Below are 16,563 nucleotides of genomic sequence, written 5' to 3'. Positions count from 1 at the left end.
TTTTCTCAGTCCCTTTCTTTTTCTCTCTCTGGAACCGCTATAATTCAAATGTTGGTGCGTTTAATATTGTCCCAGAGTTCTCTGAGACTGTCCTCAGTTCTTTTCATTCTTATTTCTTTATTCTGCTCTGCAGTACTTATTTCCACTATTTTATCTTCCAGGTCACTTATCTGTTCTTCTGCCTCAGTTATTCTGCTATTGATCCCATCTAGAGTATTTTTAATTTCATTTATTGTGTTGTTCATCGTTGCTTGTTTCACCTTTAGTTCTTCTAGGTCCTTATTAAATGTTTCTTGCATTTTCTCTATTCTATTTCCAAGATTTTGGATCATCTTTACTATCATTATTCTGAAATCTTTTTCAGGTAGACTGCCTATTTCCTCTTCAGTTGTTAGGTCCGGTGGGTTCTTACCTTGCTCCTTCATCTGCTCTGTGTTTTCCTTTCTTCTCATTTTGCTTATCTTACTGTGTTTGGGGTCTCCTTTTTGCAGGCTGCAGGTTCGTAGTTCCCGTTGTTTTTTGTGTCTGTGCCTAGTGGCTAAAGTTTGTTCAGTGGGTTGTGTAGACTTCCTGGTGGAGGGGACTAGTGCCTGTGTGTTCTGGTGGATGAGGCTGCATCTTGTCTTTCTGGTGGGCAGGTCCACATCTGCTGGTGTGTGTTGGGGTGTCTGTGGACTTATGATTTTAGGCAGCCTCTCTGGTAATGGGTAGGGTTGTGTTCCTGTCTTGCTAGTTGTTTGGCATAGGGTGTCCAGCACTGTAGCTTGCTGGTCGTTGAGTGAAGCTGGGTGTTGTTGTTGAGATGGAGATCTCTGTGAGATTTTTGCCGTTTGATATTATATGGAGCTGGGAGGTTTCTTGTCGACTAGTGTCCTGCTGTTGGCTCTCCCACCTCAGAGGCACAGCACTCACTCCTGGCTGTAGCACCAAGAGCCTTTCATCCACATGGTTCAGAATAAAAGGGAGAAAATGTAGAAAGAAAGAAAGAGGATAAAATAAAATAAGGTAAGATAAAATAAAGTTATTAAAATATATTTATTAAGAAAAATAATTTTTTTAAAGTAAAAAAACAAACAAACAAAATGGAGGGATAGAACCCTAGAACAAAAGGTGAAAGCAAAGCTATACAGACAAAATCTCACACAGAAGCATATACATACAAAAAGGGGAAAAAATAATAAATGTTGCTCTCAAAGTCCACCTCCTCAATTTGGGGTGATTCGTTGTCTATTCAGGTATTCCACAGATGCAGGGTACATCAAGTTGTTTGTGGAGCTTTAATCTGCTGCTCCTGAGGCTGCTGGGAGAGATTTCCCTTTCTCTTCTTTGTTCGCACTGCTCCCGGGGTTCAGCTTTGGATTTGGTCCCGCCTCTGCGTGTAGGTCGCCGGAGGGCGTCTGTTCTTCGCTCAGACAGGATGGGGTTAAAGGAGCTGCTAATTCGGGGGCTCTGGCTCACTCAGGCCTGGGGGAGGGAGGGGTGCGGATGCGGGGCGAGCCTCCGGCAGCAGAGGCCTGAGGGACGTTGCACCAGCTTGAGGCGTGCAGTGCGTTCTCCCGGGGAGGTTGTCCCTGGATCCTGGGACCCTGGCGTGGCGGGCTGCACAGGGTCCCTGGAAGGGAGGTGTGGAGAGTGACCTGTGCTCGCACACAGGCTTCTTGGTGGCGGCAGCAGCAGCCTTAGCGTCTCATGCACGTCTCTGTGGTCCGCACTGTTAGCCGCGGCTCGCAACCGTCTCTGGAGCTCCTTTAAGCAGCGCTCTTAATCCCCTCTCCTCACGCACCAGGAAACAAAGAGGGAAGAAAAAGTCTCTTGCCTCTTCGGTAGGTCCAGACTTTTCCCCGGACTCCCTCCCAGCTAGCCGTGGTGCACTAACCCCTTCAGGCTGCGTTCACGCTGCCAGTCCTCTCCTTGCGCTCCGACTGAAGCCCAAGCCTCAGCTCCCAGCCCCGCCTGCCCGGGCTGGTGAGTGCCAGTCGGCACTGATCCTCTGTGCGGGAATCTCTCTACTTTGCCCTCCGCACCCCTGTTGCTGTGCTCTACTCCGCAGCTCTGAAACTCCCCCCCTCCGCCACCCGCAGTCTCCGCCCGTGAAGGGCCTTCGCAGTGTGTAAACCTTTCCTCCTTCACAGCTACCTCCCACTTGTGCAAGTCCCATCCCTATTCTTTTGTCTCTGTTTATTCTTTTTTCTTTGGCCCTACCCAGGTATGTGGGGAGTTTCTTGCCTTTTGGAAGGTCTGAGATCTTCTGCCAGCTTTCAGTAGGTGTTCTGTAGGAGTTGTTCCATGTGTAGATGTATTTCTGATGTATATTGGTAGGCAATGGAGACTGAAGATGATTGAGCAAGCTGTCATATGGTTTTAGCTGTAATTTGGGGAGTAGTCATCTTTCCAACTTGTGTAAAGGAAACTGCTAGTGTTGGAGGGTCTCCTGCAGAGGTGGGGGGGGGGTGGCTGAGGCTCACCGTGAGGACAAGCCAAAAGCTTTCTCTGCATCTATTGAGATGATCATATGGTTTTTCTCCTTCAGTTTGTCAATATGGTCTATCATGTTGATTGATTTGCATATATTGAAGAATCCTTGCAATCCTGGGGTAAACTCAAATTGATTAAAGACCTAAATGTAAGGCCAGACATGCTAAAACTCTTAAGAGGAAAACATAGGCAGAACACCCTATGACATAAATCACAGCAAGATCCTTTTTGACCCACATCCTAGAGAAATGGAAAGAAAAACAAAAATAAACATATGGGACCTAATGAAACTTAAAAGCTTTTGCACAACAAAGGAAACCATAAACAAGATGAAAAGACAAGCCTCAGAATGGGAGAAAATATTTGCAAATGAAGCAACTCACAAAGGATTAATTTCCAAAATTTACAAGCAGCTCATGCAGCTCAATATGAAAAGAACAAACAACCCAATCCAAAAATGGGCAGAAGACCTGAACAGATACTCCTCCAAAGAAGATACACAAATTGCCAAAAAATCATGAAAGGATGCTCAACATCACTAGTCATTAGAGCAATGCAAATCAAAACTACAATGAGGTATCACCTCACACCAGTCTGAAATGGCCATCATCAAAAAATCTACCAACAGGTCTTCCCTGGTGGCGCAGTGGTTGAGAGTCCGCCTGCCAATGCAGGGGACACGGGTTCGTGCCCCGGTCCGGGAAGATCCTACATGCCATGGAGTGGTTGGACCCGTGAGCCATGGCCGCTGAGCCTGAGCGTCCAGAGCCTGTGCTCTGCAACGGGAGAGGCCACAACAGCGACAGGCCCGCATACCGCAAAAAAAAAAAAAACTACCAACAATAAATGCTGGAGAGGGTGTGGAGAAAAGGGAGCCCTCTTTCACTGTTGGTAGGAATGTAAATTGATACAGCTACTGTGGAGAACAGTATGGAGGCTCCTTAAAAAACTACAAATAGAACTACCATGTGACCCGGCAATCCTACTACTGGGCATATACCCTGAGAAAACCATAATTCAAAAAGAGTCGTGTACCACAATGTTCATTGCAGCTCTATTTACAATAGCCAGGACATGGAAGCTACCTAAGTATGCATCGACAGATGAATGGATAAAGAAGATGTGGCACATATACACAATGGAATATTACTCAGCCATAAAAAGAAACGAAACTGAGTGAGGTGTCATACAGAGTGAAGTAAGTCAGAAAGAGAAAAACAAATACCGTATGCTAACACATATATATAGAATCTAAAGAAAAAAAGGTTCTGAAGAACCTATGGGCAGGACAGGAATAAAGATGCAGATGTAGAGAATGGACTTGAGGACATGGGGAGGGGGAAGGGTAAGCTGGGACCAAGTGCGAGAGTGGCATGGACATATATACACTACCAAATGTAAAACCGAAAGCTAGTGGGAAGCAGCTGCATAGCACAGGGAGATCAGCTAGGTTCTTTGTGACCACCGAGAGGGGTGGGATAGGGAGGGTGGGAGGGAAATGCAAGAGTGAGGAGATATGGGGATATATGTATATGTATAGCTGATTCACTTTGTTATAAAGCAGAAACTAACACAGCATTGTAAAACAATTATACTCTAATAAAGGTGTTAAAAAAAAAGCATGAAGACATGCATACAAATTCAGTAGGATCTTAAATTGTTGAAAATTAGATTTTTTAATCTTCCACTGGCAAGTCCTTTATCTCTAACCTCCTAAAAACTAATAAATCATTGGCTCAAGATGGTCACAAATTGTATGTAGCATTTTAAAGCCACTATTATGATATGTCAAAATGTTAACACTGTAATCATAATTCAGGAAGGAATACTTCTCATCAGAGTTTTTCGACAATAAAGTGATCTTGCTAAGCTTTGTGTTCCTTCTTGTCCTGTCTGATGTGTAAACCGGTCTCCATGTGTGGGTCGCCTGACTCCTAATGGCTCATCATCTTGTTATTCACATTACCTGAAACAATAACAGTTCACTAACAGTTTTCCTGTGTTTCATGTAATGTGAATAGCAAGATGATGAGCCTTTAGAATGTGTTACTGAACTTAGAACAGCAGTTCTTAACCTGAGATTTACTTGGGGAGGTCTTTAAAATCCTAATGCCCTGATGCATCCCAAACTAATTAAACTAGAATCACAAGGGGTGGGATCCAGTCCTCAGAATTTTTTTTAAACTCTCCAGGTGATTCCAATGAATAGCCAAGGTGGAGAACCAGAGGTTTAAAAGAAAAATCTATCATTATGAGCAGAGGCAAAACACCTAAGTTAAGTTTGTAACATTACTACCTCAATCTATTTTCAGGTTTTTAGGCATGGAGACCGAAGTCCCATCGAAACCTTTCCTAATGACCCCATTAAGGAATCCTCATGGCCACAAGGATTTGGCCAACTCACTCAGGTTGGTTGGATTTCACCAAGTTACTAATGAGTCTCATGGGAAACTCTGTGGGATTGTTACATATTGAAACCATATAACTACTTTACTCATATCTAGGAAAGTGTTTTGCACAGTTACCTGGGATCTAAAAAGTGTAAAATGTGTTTTGATTGTGGAAAGAGAAGCACTAATGCTTAGCCTCAACAATTTCTGCTCATGATCAAGTCACCCCTAGTGACTAGTAACTGTAGGAAAATTGTATAGAATTGCCTGTTTTGATCGACACATAGCTTCACAGAACTTACTTTCACTAATTTTTGCTTTTATTTGTTCCCATAGCTGGGCATGGAGCAGCATTATGAACTTGGACAATATATAAGGAAACGATATGAAAAATTCTTGAACAAGTCCTATAAACATGAACAGGTAAGTTGGGAAGCTAATAGTGGGAACCTTGCCCCTTGAAATAGTTTAGCATAATGTATTTGTAAAAATTCCCTGTTTCTCAAGGAACTTATAAAAGTCAGATGTCTTGTTTACAAATGTACTCCTTAAAAAAAATGTATGAATATAAGTAAGTTCAACATGGACACCTACAGTAAATACTTAGGCTTGGCAAGTAGCCACCACTTGATTGGTCTCTTTTGTCAATTCAGCTGTTGGCATACCAGGTTGCTTTATGCCATGGCATGCTCATAATATTATCTCTTCCATAATAGGTATTATGATCATGATGCTACCACAATGTCTGCTAATATTTTGGTGTAGGTGTTCTGCCCTTTCTGAAATACACTATTAACTCCATAGGAAAAAAAAAACCCCGCAGTTCCTCTCTATTGGATTCTCCTTTGATCTTCCCACTCTAGGTTTTTGTTCGAAGCACGGATATTGACCGGGCTTTGATGAGTGCTATGACAAACCTTGCAGCCCTATTTCCCCCAGAAGGTATCAGCATCTGGAATCCCAGCCTACCCTGGCAGCCCATCCCAGTGCACACAGTCCCGGTTTCTGAAGATCGGGTCAGTATTATGGAAAACGGGGATTTCATTGGTTCTGGAAGAAGGAAGGCAGGCTGCTCAGGACTTGTGGAGTTGGGAGTCTGGACACTTCATGGGCTGTGCAGTCTTAATTCTTTCCTAAATAAAGGTGCAAAGGACATAGAAAGTCCTAACAGAAGGGAGTAGGAACAGAATTTCTCTTTAGAGCTTTATTATCCACTTTGTTTTGCTAGTCTTTCAACTTTTGGCAATCCCCATTCCTAGGCAGGGTAAAAAAGAAAGATCTGATTATGTAATTAGTGCCCAACATGCTATATGTGTCATCATATTTACCTTTCATAACAATCTTGAATGGACAATATTATTGTCCTTCTTTTCCAGCCAGGGAAAAAAGTGCTCGAGAAGTCAAACAAAATAGATCCAAAGTCACACAGATGATAAACATCACTACTGAGACTAGAACCAGGCTGATCTCATTCCAGAGCAGTTTCCTTTAGTGTAAACTAGTGGTTCTCAAAGTTAGCTGCCTGTTAGAATCACCTGGAAATTTTTTAAAATCCTGATGCCCCGGGCACATGCCATAATAAAGCAGAATCTCTGAAGGTGGGACCCAGGCATCAATATTTTTAAAAAATCTCCCTAGATGATTCTAGTGGACAGCCAAGTCTGAGAACAAGTACCATAAACCAAGTTGCCTAAATGAGGTTGTTTGAGAGAAACTCTCAAATTTATTTACACTAGGTGGGACTGACCAAGAACTCTTTTATCTTTTCAGAGGTATTGCTATTTTTTAAAATAGTAATAAATAAGTCTAACTAATCTTTCAGATGTGGAATTTAGGACTGTGTGAAGGAAATAGTTTGGGACAAGGAACCCTTCCTAATTCCCCTGCAGTCACATTATAACATGACCATCTCCTCTCTTTATGACTGAGGCTTAGCATGACTACCAGACCTAGAATGTTGCTCAGAGAGCTCTGGGGTGGGTTACCAAGAAATTTGACAATTGCCAAAACTGGTGACTTAAGAATTTTTCCCACTTGCTTTGTAGAAAGAGCTTAACCCGGTCAACCTCACTCTAGGTAAATCTACTCCAGTCAAATTTTCTGCTGTTTCCTGAAAAGATAGGATGATTTATTTATGCCTCTTTCCATCAAAGAATCAGAAGGAATCATTATGATTATCAGTGTTCTTAGGAGCTTGTGAATATTTTCTTCCAAAAAGAAAAAATTTCACTTTGACCACAGCCTTTTCTACAAAGACTGGAAGGAAGCACCAAATTTAGCCAATATAGACCAGGGTAGCTGTTTAACCTTTAATCTTGAAAGATAATGATTAAATTACATAGTAAAGAGAATGCAGGTGCTATTAGAAGAGGAAGAAAAACAGGGAGAGTGAGGAAGAGGGAGAAAGAAACAAGTAAGATTGTCTACCTGTGGCTTCCTGCTACCTACTAAGATGAAAACAATTCTCTCTAACATCAACTAGAAAATTTAACAAAATCAATCAATCAACCAAAGTTATTCCTAGAACTTTGCTAACTGCTATACAGAAATAGAAGAGAAATATGAGGCCAGTTTTCTTCCCTAATTTATAATCCATTTGATGAAAAAATATTCACACTTGTGAAGTGTGTAGAATACAATGCAAGTGGAGGGCAACGATTTCAAGAACAAGCTGCACATGCTGGAGGAATTCAGAGAATAAGACATACTCGGAGCTACCAAAGGGCAGTCATTCAAGTCTTCATGGACAGAGTGAGAACTTGAACCAGATCTTGGAGGAGGGTAGGAAAGGAGAGCAGCGCAGCCCAAAAGCTTAGCTTTGAGTCAAGGTAGAGTGCTTGTCCGTCTATGTTCAGAGTTCATATTTAGAAAGAATGAAAATAAGACTGAATAAGTGTGTCGGGCACAGGTTAGAGAATCCAAATTTAATAGCCAGAAGGAATCTTGAGACAAAGGCAGCGTGATGTAGATGGAGGGCTGAATTTAGAGCTGGGAAAACCTGAGTCTGAGAGCCACCTACCACTTCAGATACTTGACCTTGAGTAACTTCCCTGCACCTCAGTTTCCTTTTCTGTAAAATGGGAACAACAGTACCCACCTAAATTCTTCACAGGGATTTGTGAAAACCACCTCAGTTAAGAAAAGGAAATGACTTTGTAACCTGCAAAATTCTGGACAGACGGTTAGGTGATTATTCCATTTTCAGCCTGATTCTTTCAATATGTGAGATGAGAAAACGAAAGTCTAGAAAGGTTAAGTAATTCATTAAAACCTAGACCTTTAAATTAATAGTTCTGTGCTTTTCCCCTCAACAGTGTCATTTCTCCTGTGGAAAATTGTGAAAGCCAGGGTGGGAAATTTAGATGTAAAGCAGGGGACATAGAAAAACTGTGTACCTCCCTCAGTACTGTGCACACACACAATGAGCAGTGCTTTGGGGCATTTGTCTGACAGTGGCTTGGAGGGAAAATACTGAGCTTTCTGAAAACAACTGTTGAAGTCATGCAGGAGTGAGGACGTGAAGGCCTGAAATTAGATGGTAAAGACATCAGGGGAAGGAAGGCGAGGTAAGACAAGGCGACACAGAAGAAGGTGACAAGGAAGCAACTTACAAAAATAAAATGGTTTTTGGGCTTCCCTGGTGGCGCAGTGGTTGAGAATCCGCCTGCCGATGCAGGGGACACGGGTTCGTGCCCCGGTCCGGGAAGATCCCACATGCCGCGGAGCGGCTGGGCCCGTGAGCCATGGCCGCTGAGCCTGCGCGTCCGGAGCCTGTGCTCCGCAATGGGAGAGGCCGCAGCAGTGAGAGGCCCGCATACTGCAAAAAAATAAAATAAAATAAAATAAATAAAATGGTTTTTGAGTAGGTACTAATATGCCAGACCCTGTTCTAGGCTTTGACAGCTCAGCAGTGAACAAGATAGACAAGACTCTGGATATCCTCGAGTTTATATTTTATAGGAATGATAGGATGATAAAGAAGAAAATAAATACAATAATTTCAAATGGCAGTGAGTTCCTTGAAGGCAATAAAACAAGGTAATGTGATAGTGGCTGGACAGGATGTCTAGAAGAGCTGGAGTGGGGGGAGTGTCTCAGGCAGGGAACACAGAGACCCCCAGCCTGTGTGTTCAGGGGACAGCAAGAAGGCCCCCAGTGTTGCTGGAGAGGAGTGAGTGAGGGGGCAGCAGTAGGAAGGCAGGACAAAAAGGTCACTAGGGCATGAGTTTGGATTTTATTCCTAGTAAAATGGAAAGCCAGTGAAAGTTATAAACTACAGAATGGCATGATCTGATTGATGGTTTTAAAATACTGATACTAGCATTTACAAAAATAAAATACAAAGGATTAGTGTAGTTGCTGTGTGGAGGATGAATTGTGATGCAAATTGATCACATAGGAAGCTCTTACAGTAGTGGAAACACAGATTATGGTGGTCTGGACTGGGAGGGGACAATGAAAGTAAAGAAAAGGGGTCTATTTTGGATATACAGTTGTCTCTTGATCAACAAGGGTTTCAACTACACGGGTCCACTTATATGTGAATTTTTTCAATAAATTCGTACTACAGTACTACATGATCCCCAGTTGGTCGACTCCTCCAGATGCAGAACAGTGGATACAGACTGTGAAGCTACAGTCAGATTTTCCACTGTGTGTGGGTTAACCGCCATAACCTCTGCATTGTTCAAGGTCAACTGTGTTTTGAAAGTAGACAGGCAAAAGTGATTAGTCTATGAAGCAGGATGATAAATTTCATCATTGGCAAAAGTAGAGAGATTACAAAAAGGAAATTGTTAAAAATGAAGAAGTGGAGTTCAGGTTTGTACATGTCAAATTTGAGGATGAAGAGAACATCCAACTGGTGATATCCACCAAAGGCTGAAAATACAAGACTAGCTCAGATGGAAAGTAAGAGCAACAAAATGAACTTGGGAGTCACCAGCCTATAGATTATAATTAAAACTACAAAAGATTGTCAAATTTAAACTCATTTTTGGATGATTATTTTGTCCTCATAATAGGTTTTCAAATATATTTTTCTATGTGTTTATCATGTTCCCTTATTTTAACAGTCTGCAACTTTGCAAGAACGTATTTCAGTGAATCGATCTCTTAAGATTCTTTCTGGAACCTCTAATTCACTTCTCTGTACTTGTGTTTGTGTGTGTGTGTGTGTATGTGTGTGCACTCATGCACATAGATGTACATCTAGTGCTAGAAATGAAAGAGGTCTGGAAGGAAGCAAGATAATTGTTATCATTTCATAGGAAAAACTGGGAAGTGTGAATATTTACCAATAGCACAGTTCTATTTAGGCAAGTTCATGAAATGAAAAAGATAGATTTTGAGTTCTGGGTATATATCCTACTATTTAAGACCAGACGATCATTGATCTCTTTTTCCTCAATTTTAGAATTCCATTCAGCTCAAAACACATTTGAATCTTTTACTCAGGTCACTTTATACCTAATGGCTGCAGCTTCTTTAGTTCTTTTGACTAATACAAAATTTACGATTTTTCTTTTTCCTCAGTTGCTATACCTGCCTTTCAGGAACTGCTCTCGTTTTCAAGAACTTGAGAGGAAGACTTTGAAATCAGAGGAATTCCAAAAGAGGCTGCATCCTTATAAGGTTAAAAAATGTGTTATTTAGTGGTATGCAGAAATAGTGGAAATTCTGGGACAATTTGAATATTATCAAATTACCCTTCAATCAGGTTATACCAATTTCTACTCCCATCAGAAATACATAAGAGTGCCTGTTTCTCCACAGCCTTCTGAACAGTGTGTAGACAACTCTGAGGATATTTGCCAATCTGTAAGTGAAAGATGGTATCACTAGAAGCATTCCCTCCAAAATCAGGAATGAGACAAGAAAGATCAGTATCATTACTATTATAGAACACTGTGCTGTAGTACTTTTCTCTTACGATGAGTGAGCTTTGGGTATCTTCGTCTAGTTAAAAGCCATTTGTATTTCCTATTCTGTTCATATCCCTTCACCATTTTTCTTTTGGGTTATTGGTTTTCTTCTTTTTATAAAGTTTTAGGAGCTTTCTCTCTCTTAACTTTTTTTTTTCCTGGGATACAAATGGCCCTCTTTTTATTGTTTGCCTATTGATTTGTTTACAGCGTTTTTGCCACATGGTTGTAAGTGTGCTGATATAGCCATCTATGGTTTGTATATTTGTAGTCATATTTAGAAAAACCTTAGCCACTCCTTGGTTATAAAGGAAGTCTGCAATGCTTTCTTATAATTCTACTATAGCTTCATTTTTACATTTACATATTGGACCCATTTACAGTTTATACTGGTGTTACGTGTGAGGTATGTATCCTGCTGAAGTTTTTTCCAGAATATTACCTAATTGCTCTATCACTGTTTATTGAGTAGTTCATCTTTTCCCCACTAATTTGAGCTGTTACATATTAAAATTCCCATATGTATAAGGTCTATTTCTAGAATTTTTTTCTTTTTAATTATTCTTTCATTTTATTAGCCAAAACCACAGTTATAATTATTACAAATTTTATATGCTTTAATATTTAAAGCATATTACATATTCTCTCCCTCATTCTCTACTTTTTCTGAGTTTTCATGGGTATGTTTTCATTTAACTTTTCAGTGTTTCTGTTGGGGTTATATTAAATATATAAATTAACTTAGGGAGAATTTGCAACTTTGTTGCAAATTTGTTGAGTCTTCCTTTCCAAGAACATGATACATTTTCCTATTTGTTCTTATCGTCAAGATTGTTTTAAGGTTTTCTTCATATAGGTCTTTATATTTTTTGTTAAGTTTGTTCCAGGCTTATAAGATCTGCAAAAAAATCATGGCTTACGTCTACTTTTCCAATATTTATACCTCTGATTTATTTTGCCTATTTGTACTGGCCAGTACTTACAGTCCATTATTACATAATAGTATTGGTAGTGGGTATCCTTGTCTTACTCCTGATTTTAGAAGTATTTCCCTATTAAGCATTCTGGCTTTTGGACCAAATAGACGTACTTTTATCAAGTTAAGGAATTAGCTATCTTTCCTATTTTCTTGAGTGTGTTTGTCAATATTGGTGTTTAATTTTTTTAAAGGTCTTTTCAACATTTTTAGTAAAATCAAGTTATTTTTCTCTTGGATCAATTAATAAGATTAATTATATTTATAGATTTACTATTATTGAACTATCTTTACATGTCTAGATTCAAGCCCCCCTTGTTTTAGTATGATATTGAATTATCTGTTAATATTTTACCTAGACTTTTTACACTGATATTCAAAGTAACTTTGGACAATAGTTTTCTTTTCTGGTCAGTCTTTGTCAGTATCAATGCTTATACAAATTTTTTGGAAGTTTTCTTTCTTTTATTATGCTCCAGGTCAGTTAAAATAGCACAAAGCTTGGTAGAATTTCCCAATAAAATTACCTGGCCATGGAGCTTTTGTTTTGTTTTGTTCTGTTTTGTTGGGGGAGGTTGTGGGCTCTTTAATAATTATTTCTGTTTATTTTATGGAAATCCATTTGGGTTAATATTAGCAAATTATATTTTCCTAGAAAATTTATTCATCAGACAAACAGTATCTTCCAAAGGCTTCCCAGAAATTGCTACCAATTCATCATGCAGACAGCTGACCAATGGGTCTCATTACCATGACAATCCAAAAATAATACAGAACCTAGAGAAATGTTTGCATCCCATCCAAATCCCACATTTATAGCCAGATACCAGACCCAGTTTCTGTTGTGTCTTCCTGGGGTGCTTTGGTCTGAGACATGCTTTCCCTTCTCACCTTCCACTCATTTACATGTGAGTTATACTTCACCTACTTCCAAGATGAATTTGATGCAGTGCACTTCAGTCTGATTCCAGGACAAACCAGGAACATGTGGCAGTAAGCCAGCAGGTGCCCACATTTTTAATGTAATAATAAGAAATGATCAATTAGCATTTGTAAAAATCTTTGGTGCACTTAGCCAGTATTACTGGTGCACTTTCATGTGAAGAACAGCAGTTCTCAATGGGGGCAAGTTTGCCTCACAGGGACCCTTTGTCAATGTCTGGAGACATTTTGGGTTGTTGCAACTGAGGGACTAGGGATGATGTGGCATCTAGTGGGTAGAGGCCAGGGATGCTGCTGAGCATCCTACAGTGCACAGGGCAGCCCCACAGCAAAGAATTATCCAGCCCAAATATCAATAATGCCCAAGTCGAGAAACCCTGGTGTAAAAATTTTTTCCCTCTGTGTATGTTTCAGGATTTTATAGAAATCTTGCCAAAATTTACAGGATACCATGACCAGGACCTTTTTGGAATTTGGAGTAAAGTCTACGACCCTTTATTTTGTGAGGTAAAAGAAAAAATATCAAAGATTAACTTACCATCTGATTTTATGATTTATGCCTATTTTGAAACAGATGAATACATTTTCTTTTGTTTTTGTACAGATGTATTATTTAGACTTCCTTTGACATTGAAACATAAGTCAAGACTTCTTTATATTAACTTGAAAATTCTGACTTCTTCTCTCTCTTATTTATGTATACACCCTTTAGAAAATTATAAGCAGTGACTTCCCTGGTGGTCCAGTGGTTAAGACGTTGCCTTCCAATGCAGGAAGTGTGGGTCTTATCCCTGGTTGGAGAAGTAAGATCCCACATGACTCATGGCCAAAAAACCAAAACATAAAACAGAAGTAATATTGTAAGAAATTCAATAAAGACTTTAAAACTGGTTCACATCAAAAAACATCTTAAAAAAAAAAGAAAATTTAGGCAAAATTGGTTTTTCTGTGTCTTACCACTTAACTTATTTTTCAGTCACTCAGGAACGCTGGGCTCCACTTCATTAAATAGACTTTAATGAAAATAGCAATAGTGTTGTACAGAAAGAAGAAGAAAAAAAATTACCTGATTTCTGTATGTAGAAATAAGCAAGCTAACTTTAAGCCAGGCTATTAAAATTGCTTTATCAGGAAAGAATTTCTCTTTTGCTATACAATGCATGTGAAATAAGCTTTTTAGTTAGATAAATTACTATTTTTTCAGGGCTTCATGATGTTTTTCTCAATCACCATTCTCCACCTGCTGGCCAAAAGGAAAACTCTATAATCCTGTTTTCCCAGCCAGTTCACTGAATCTTGGGGCAAAATTCTGACCAGCCACAAGACTCCTATACACCTCTGATTTTGAGGTCATTGTGAGTGTCTGGGGACGAGAATTACTTTCATAGTTCCATCTTGATAGCAAATGACACAGTTTGCACCCCTCTATGTTAGAGTTCATTGACCCAAGCACACGCGACATTCCCAATATTTTCACTTTATCATCAGCATCTGTTTCAAGGAAGATTTGATAGTCTTATAAAAGAGTCTTCAATAAAAACAATAACCCACTTTCTGGTTCAAGTCTTGGGTTTTTTTTCCCCTTACTACAGTTTGATCTGAGCTATTCCAAGTTGTGGCCACATTACTTTTTTTTTTTTTTTTTTTTTACTTCTCTCTCACTTAATTCTTCTGTAGGCTACTTCACTTTGGTCTCCTCTTTCATGAAATCTCCCTCTCTCCCAAGAAAGGCTGGACTCAGTACTTTTTGTGGGGGAAGGGGGATTAAAAAGTCAATAGAGAGGACAGTCAGAAATAAAAATATACATTTTCTTCCTTTGTCTTTGCTACAGGGTGTTCACAATTTCACTTTACCCTCCTGGGCCACAGAGGACACCATGACTAAGTTGAAAGAAATATCAGAATTGTCCCTCCTGTCCCTCTATGGAATTCACAGGCAGAAAGAGAAATCTAGACTGCAGGGGGGTAAGTATTTTAAAAATGAGAGAAGCATTGTGGTTAAGTGATCTGGGTCTGAGTCGTGGTCCCACCGTTAATAAGTTATGTGACCTTGAATTAGACACGTAATCACCCCTGTACCAGTTTCCATTCTGCAAATTGGGGATAATAATAATACCCACTTCTTTAGTAGTAAGGATTAAAATGAATGTATGTATTCCAAAGGCTTACCACAAATAGCACCTGATACATAATACACTATCAAACATTATGTGTTTTTATGATCATTAATATTACCCACTCTGAGCCTTAGTTTTCCCGTCTGGAAAACAGAAGCTTTGGGCTAAAGCTAAATGATACTTTTCATCCTTTCCAGATCAAAGAATCATGGATTTTATATCTGAGACACATAAAAATCAATTGTGTCTGGTGGCCTATAGGGTGAATTTTTCAAGTGGGAGGTGTAGCAAAAGTGGCCTGTTTTCCTAAAACCCTTGGCGGTAGCCATTGTTAAAGTCAATACAGTTTACTTTGCAGGCTAATTATGCCCTGTAGATTAATACCTATTGCAATTGACAAGCTTATGACACAGCTTAAATTTTTCCATTGGTGTTGAAAGATGTTTGCTTCTCAGTGATGCCTCTTCTCAGCTGGATTTGGCCCTCTGTAGAACAGGACATCTAATCATAATGAAGGAGCCCAGCCCTTGTAATCAGGATAGATGGGTCGAAGAAAGAAGCCAAGATCAGGCAGGATGGGGATAAATGCTGAGGCTCTGAGGGCAGCTGAGTGGCAGGCCAAGACCCCTGAGGATATGACAGGTCTGAACCTGTGTTGTTAATGTAGACATTAAAACTAAAGATGGAGAGAAAGACGTCTATTATGCCAGGCTGTCATAACAATGAAGAAAATTTAAGTCACAGGAGATGTTCTGAGTCATATACTCTAGAGACTTTGAAGAAAACAGTACAATCACATCAGGACTCCAACAATTGCCAGACACTATTCACCATGAGGTTGGACAAGTTCAGCAGACCCCCAGGAGAATACAGAGACAAAGCATCCTGGGGGTTGGAGCAGACTGGGAGGATGTTCACTCAGGGCTGCAGAGCTAGAGAAAGAATTCAAGTCACCAGCCAGGAGAGGAGTCAATTATAGCTACAAAAGCTCATATAAAGAGTGAAGTAAGCTGTAACTAGAACAGCTAATGAGGTATGAAGTCAGTATGGTTGGGAGTAATTTCATATGAGGTGAACAAAGTACCTTGGGACAAATAATTTAGGGCAGTGGTCATGAATGATGTAATAGTGTTGCAGACCTGCTGTTACAGAGCCCTGGTTGCACAGTGCAGAGAGAGACTTGATGAGAATGTACAAGTCCTCACTCTGTGCTGAGGACATGAACCACAAGACCCAGACCCTGGGGATGGGAGAGCATCCAGAGATGAGTCATAGATGGAATCTGGTGTCTTAGGAAAAATTAGCAGGCAGGACACAGACTGTGTGTAGGAACAGAGCCCAAGACCCAACTCAATCCTACGTACCAAACAACAAAGGATGCAGAAGGTGAAAGTTGGGCCTCATTGGCCACATAAGCACCAGATCTCATTCCTGAACCAGCAGGAACCAGCAGTATGGTGGCCAAATGCATCAGATGGTAGAGACAAGATTCTTCATTTCCCCAACCTAGTCATGATGGGCTCAGGAATTCATCCCCTCACTACTAAAGATGCAGTCCATGGACCAGCAACGTCAGCATCGCCAAGCCCCTAGAAAGAAATGCAGAATCCTAGGCCCCACCCCAGACTAGCTGAATCTGAATCTGCATTTTAATGAAATCCCTAGATACCTCACATGTACAATAAAGTTTCAGAAGCACTTCTCTAGATGTAGGAGATGGTGAAGAAAAGGGCAGGGAA

The 16,563-nt window shown here is 40.2% G+C and overlaps 1 protein-coding gene and 1 pseudogene across 2 annotated transcripts in view; one reads left to right on the top strand and one right to left on the bottom strand.

Moving 5' to 3' along the window:
* The window catches only part of LOC309961725 (ras-related protein Rap-1b-like), a 151,157-nt pseudogene that overhangs the window by 38,743 nt on the left and 95,851 nt on the right, over nucleotides 1-16,563 (bottom strand). The window lies entirely within an intron of this gene.
* ACP3 (acid phosphatase 3) overlaps nucleotides 1-16,563 on the top strand; it is a gene marked incomplete at both ends in the record, with an annotated part of 50,564 nt that overhangs the window by 14,142 nt on the left and 19,859 nt on the right. Inside the window, 6 exons of the mRNA XM_082839332.1 lie at nucleotides 4,788-4,883; nucleotides 5,202-5,288; nucleotides 5,729-5,881; nucleotides 10,401-10,499; nucleotides 13,122-13,214; nucleotides 14,540-14,672. Coding sequence (XP_082695458.1) covers nucleotides 4,788-4,883; nucleotides 5,202-5,288; nucleotides 5,729-5,881; nucleotides 10,401-10,499; nucleotides 13,122-13,214; nucleotides 14,540-14,672 — 661 coding nt within the window. The remainder of the gene's footprint in view (nucleotides 1-4,787; nucleotides 4,884-5,201; nucleotides 5,289-5,728; nucleotides 5,882-10,400; nucleotides 10,500-13,121; nucleotides 13,215-14,539; nucleotides 14,673-16,563) is intronic.

This window comes from Leucopleurus acutus (assembly GCF_964270905.1).
Source record: "Leucopleurus acutus genome assembly, chromosome: 5".
Classification (NCBI taxonomy): Eukaryota; Metazoa; Chordata; class Mammalia; order Artiodactyla; family Delphinidae; genus Leucopleurus; species Leucopleurus acutus.
This window is presented reverse-complemented; position numbering and strand designations above follow the sequence as displayed.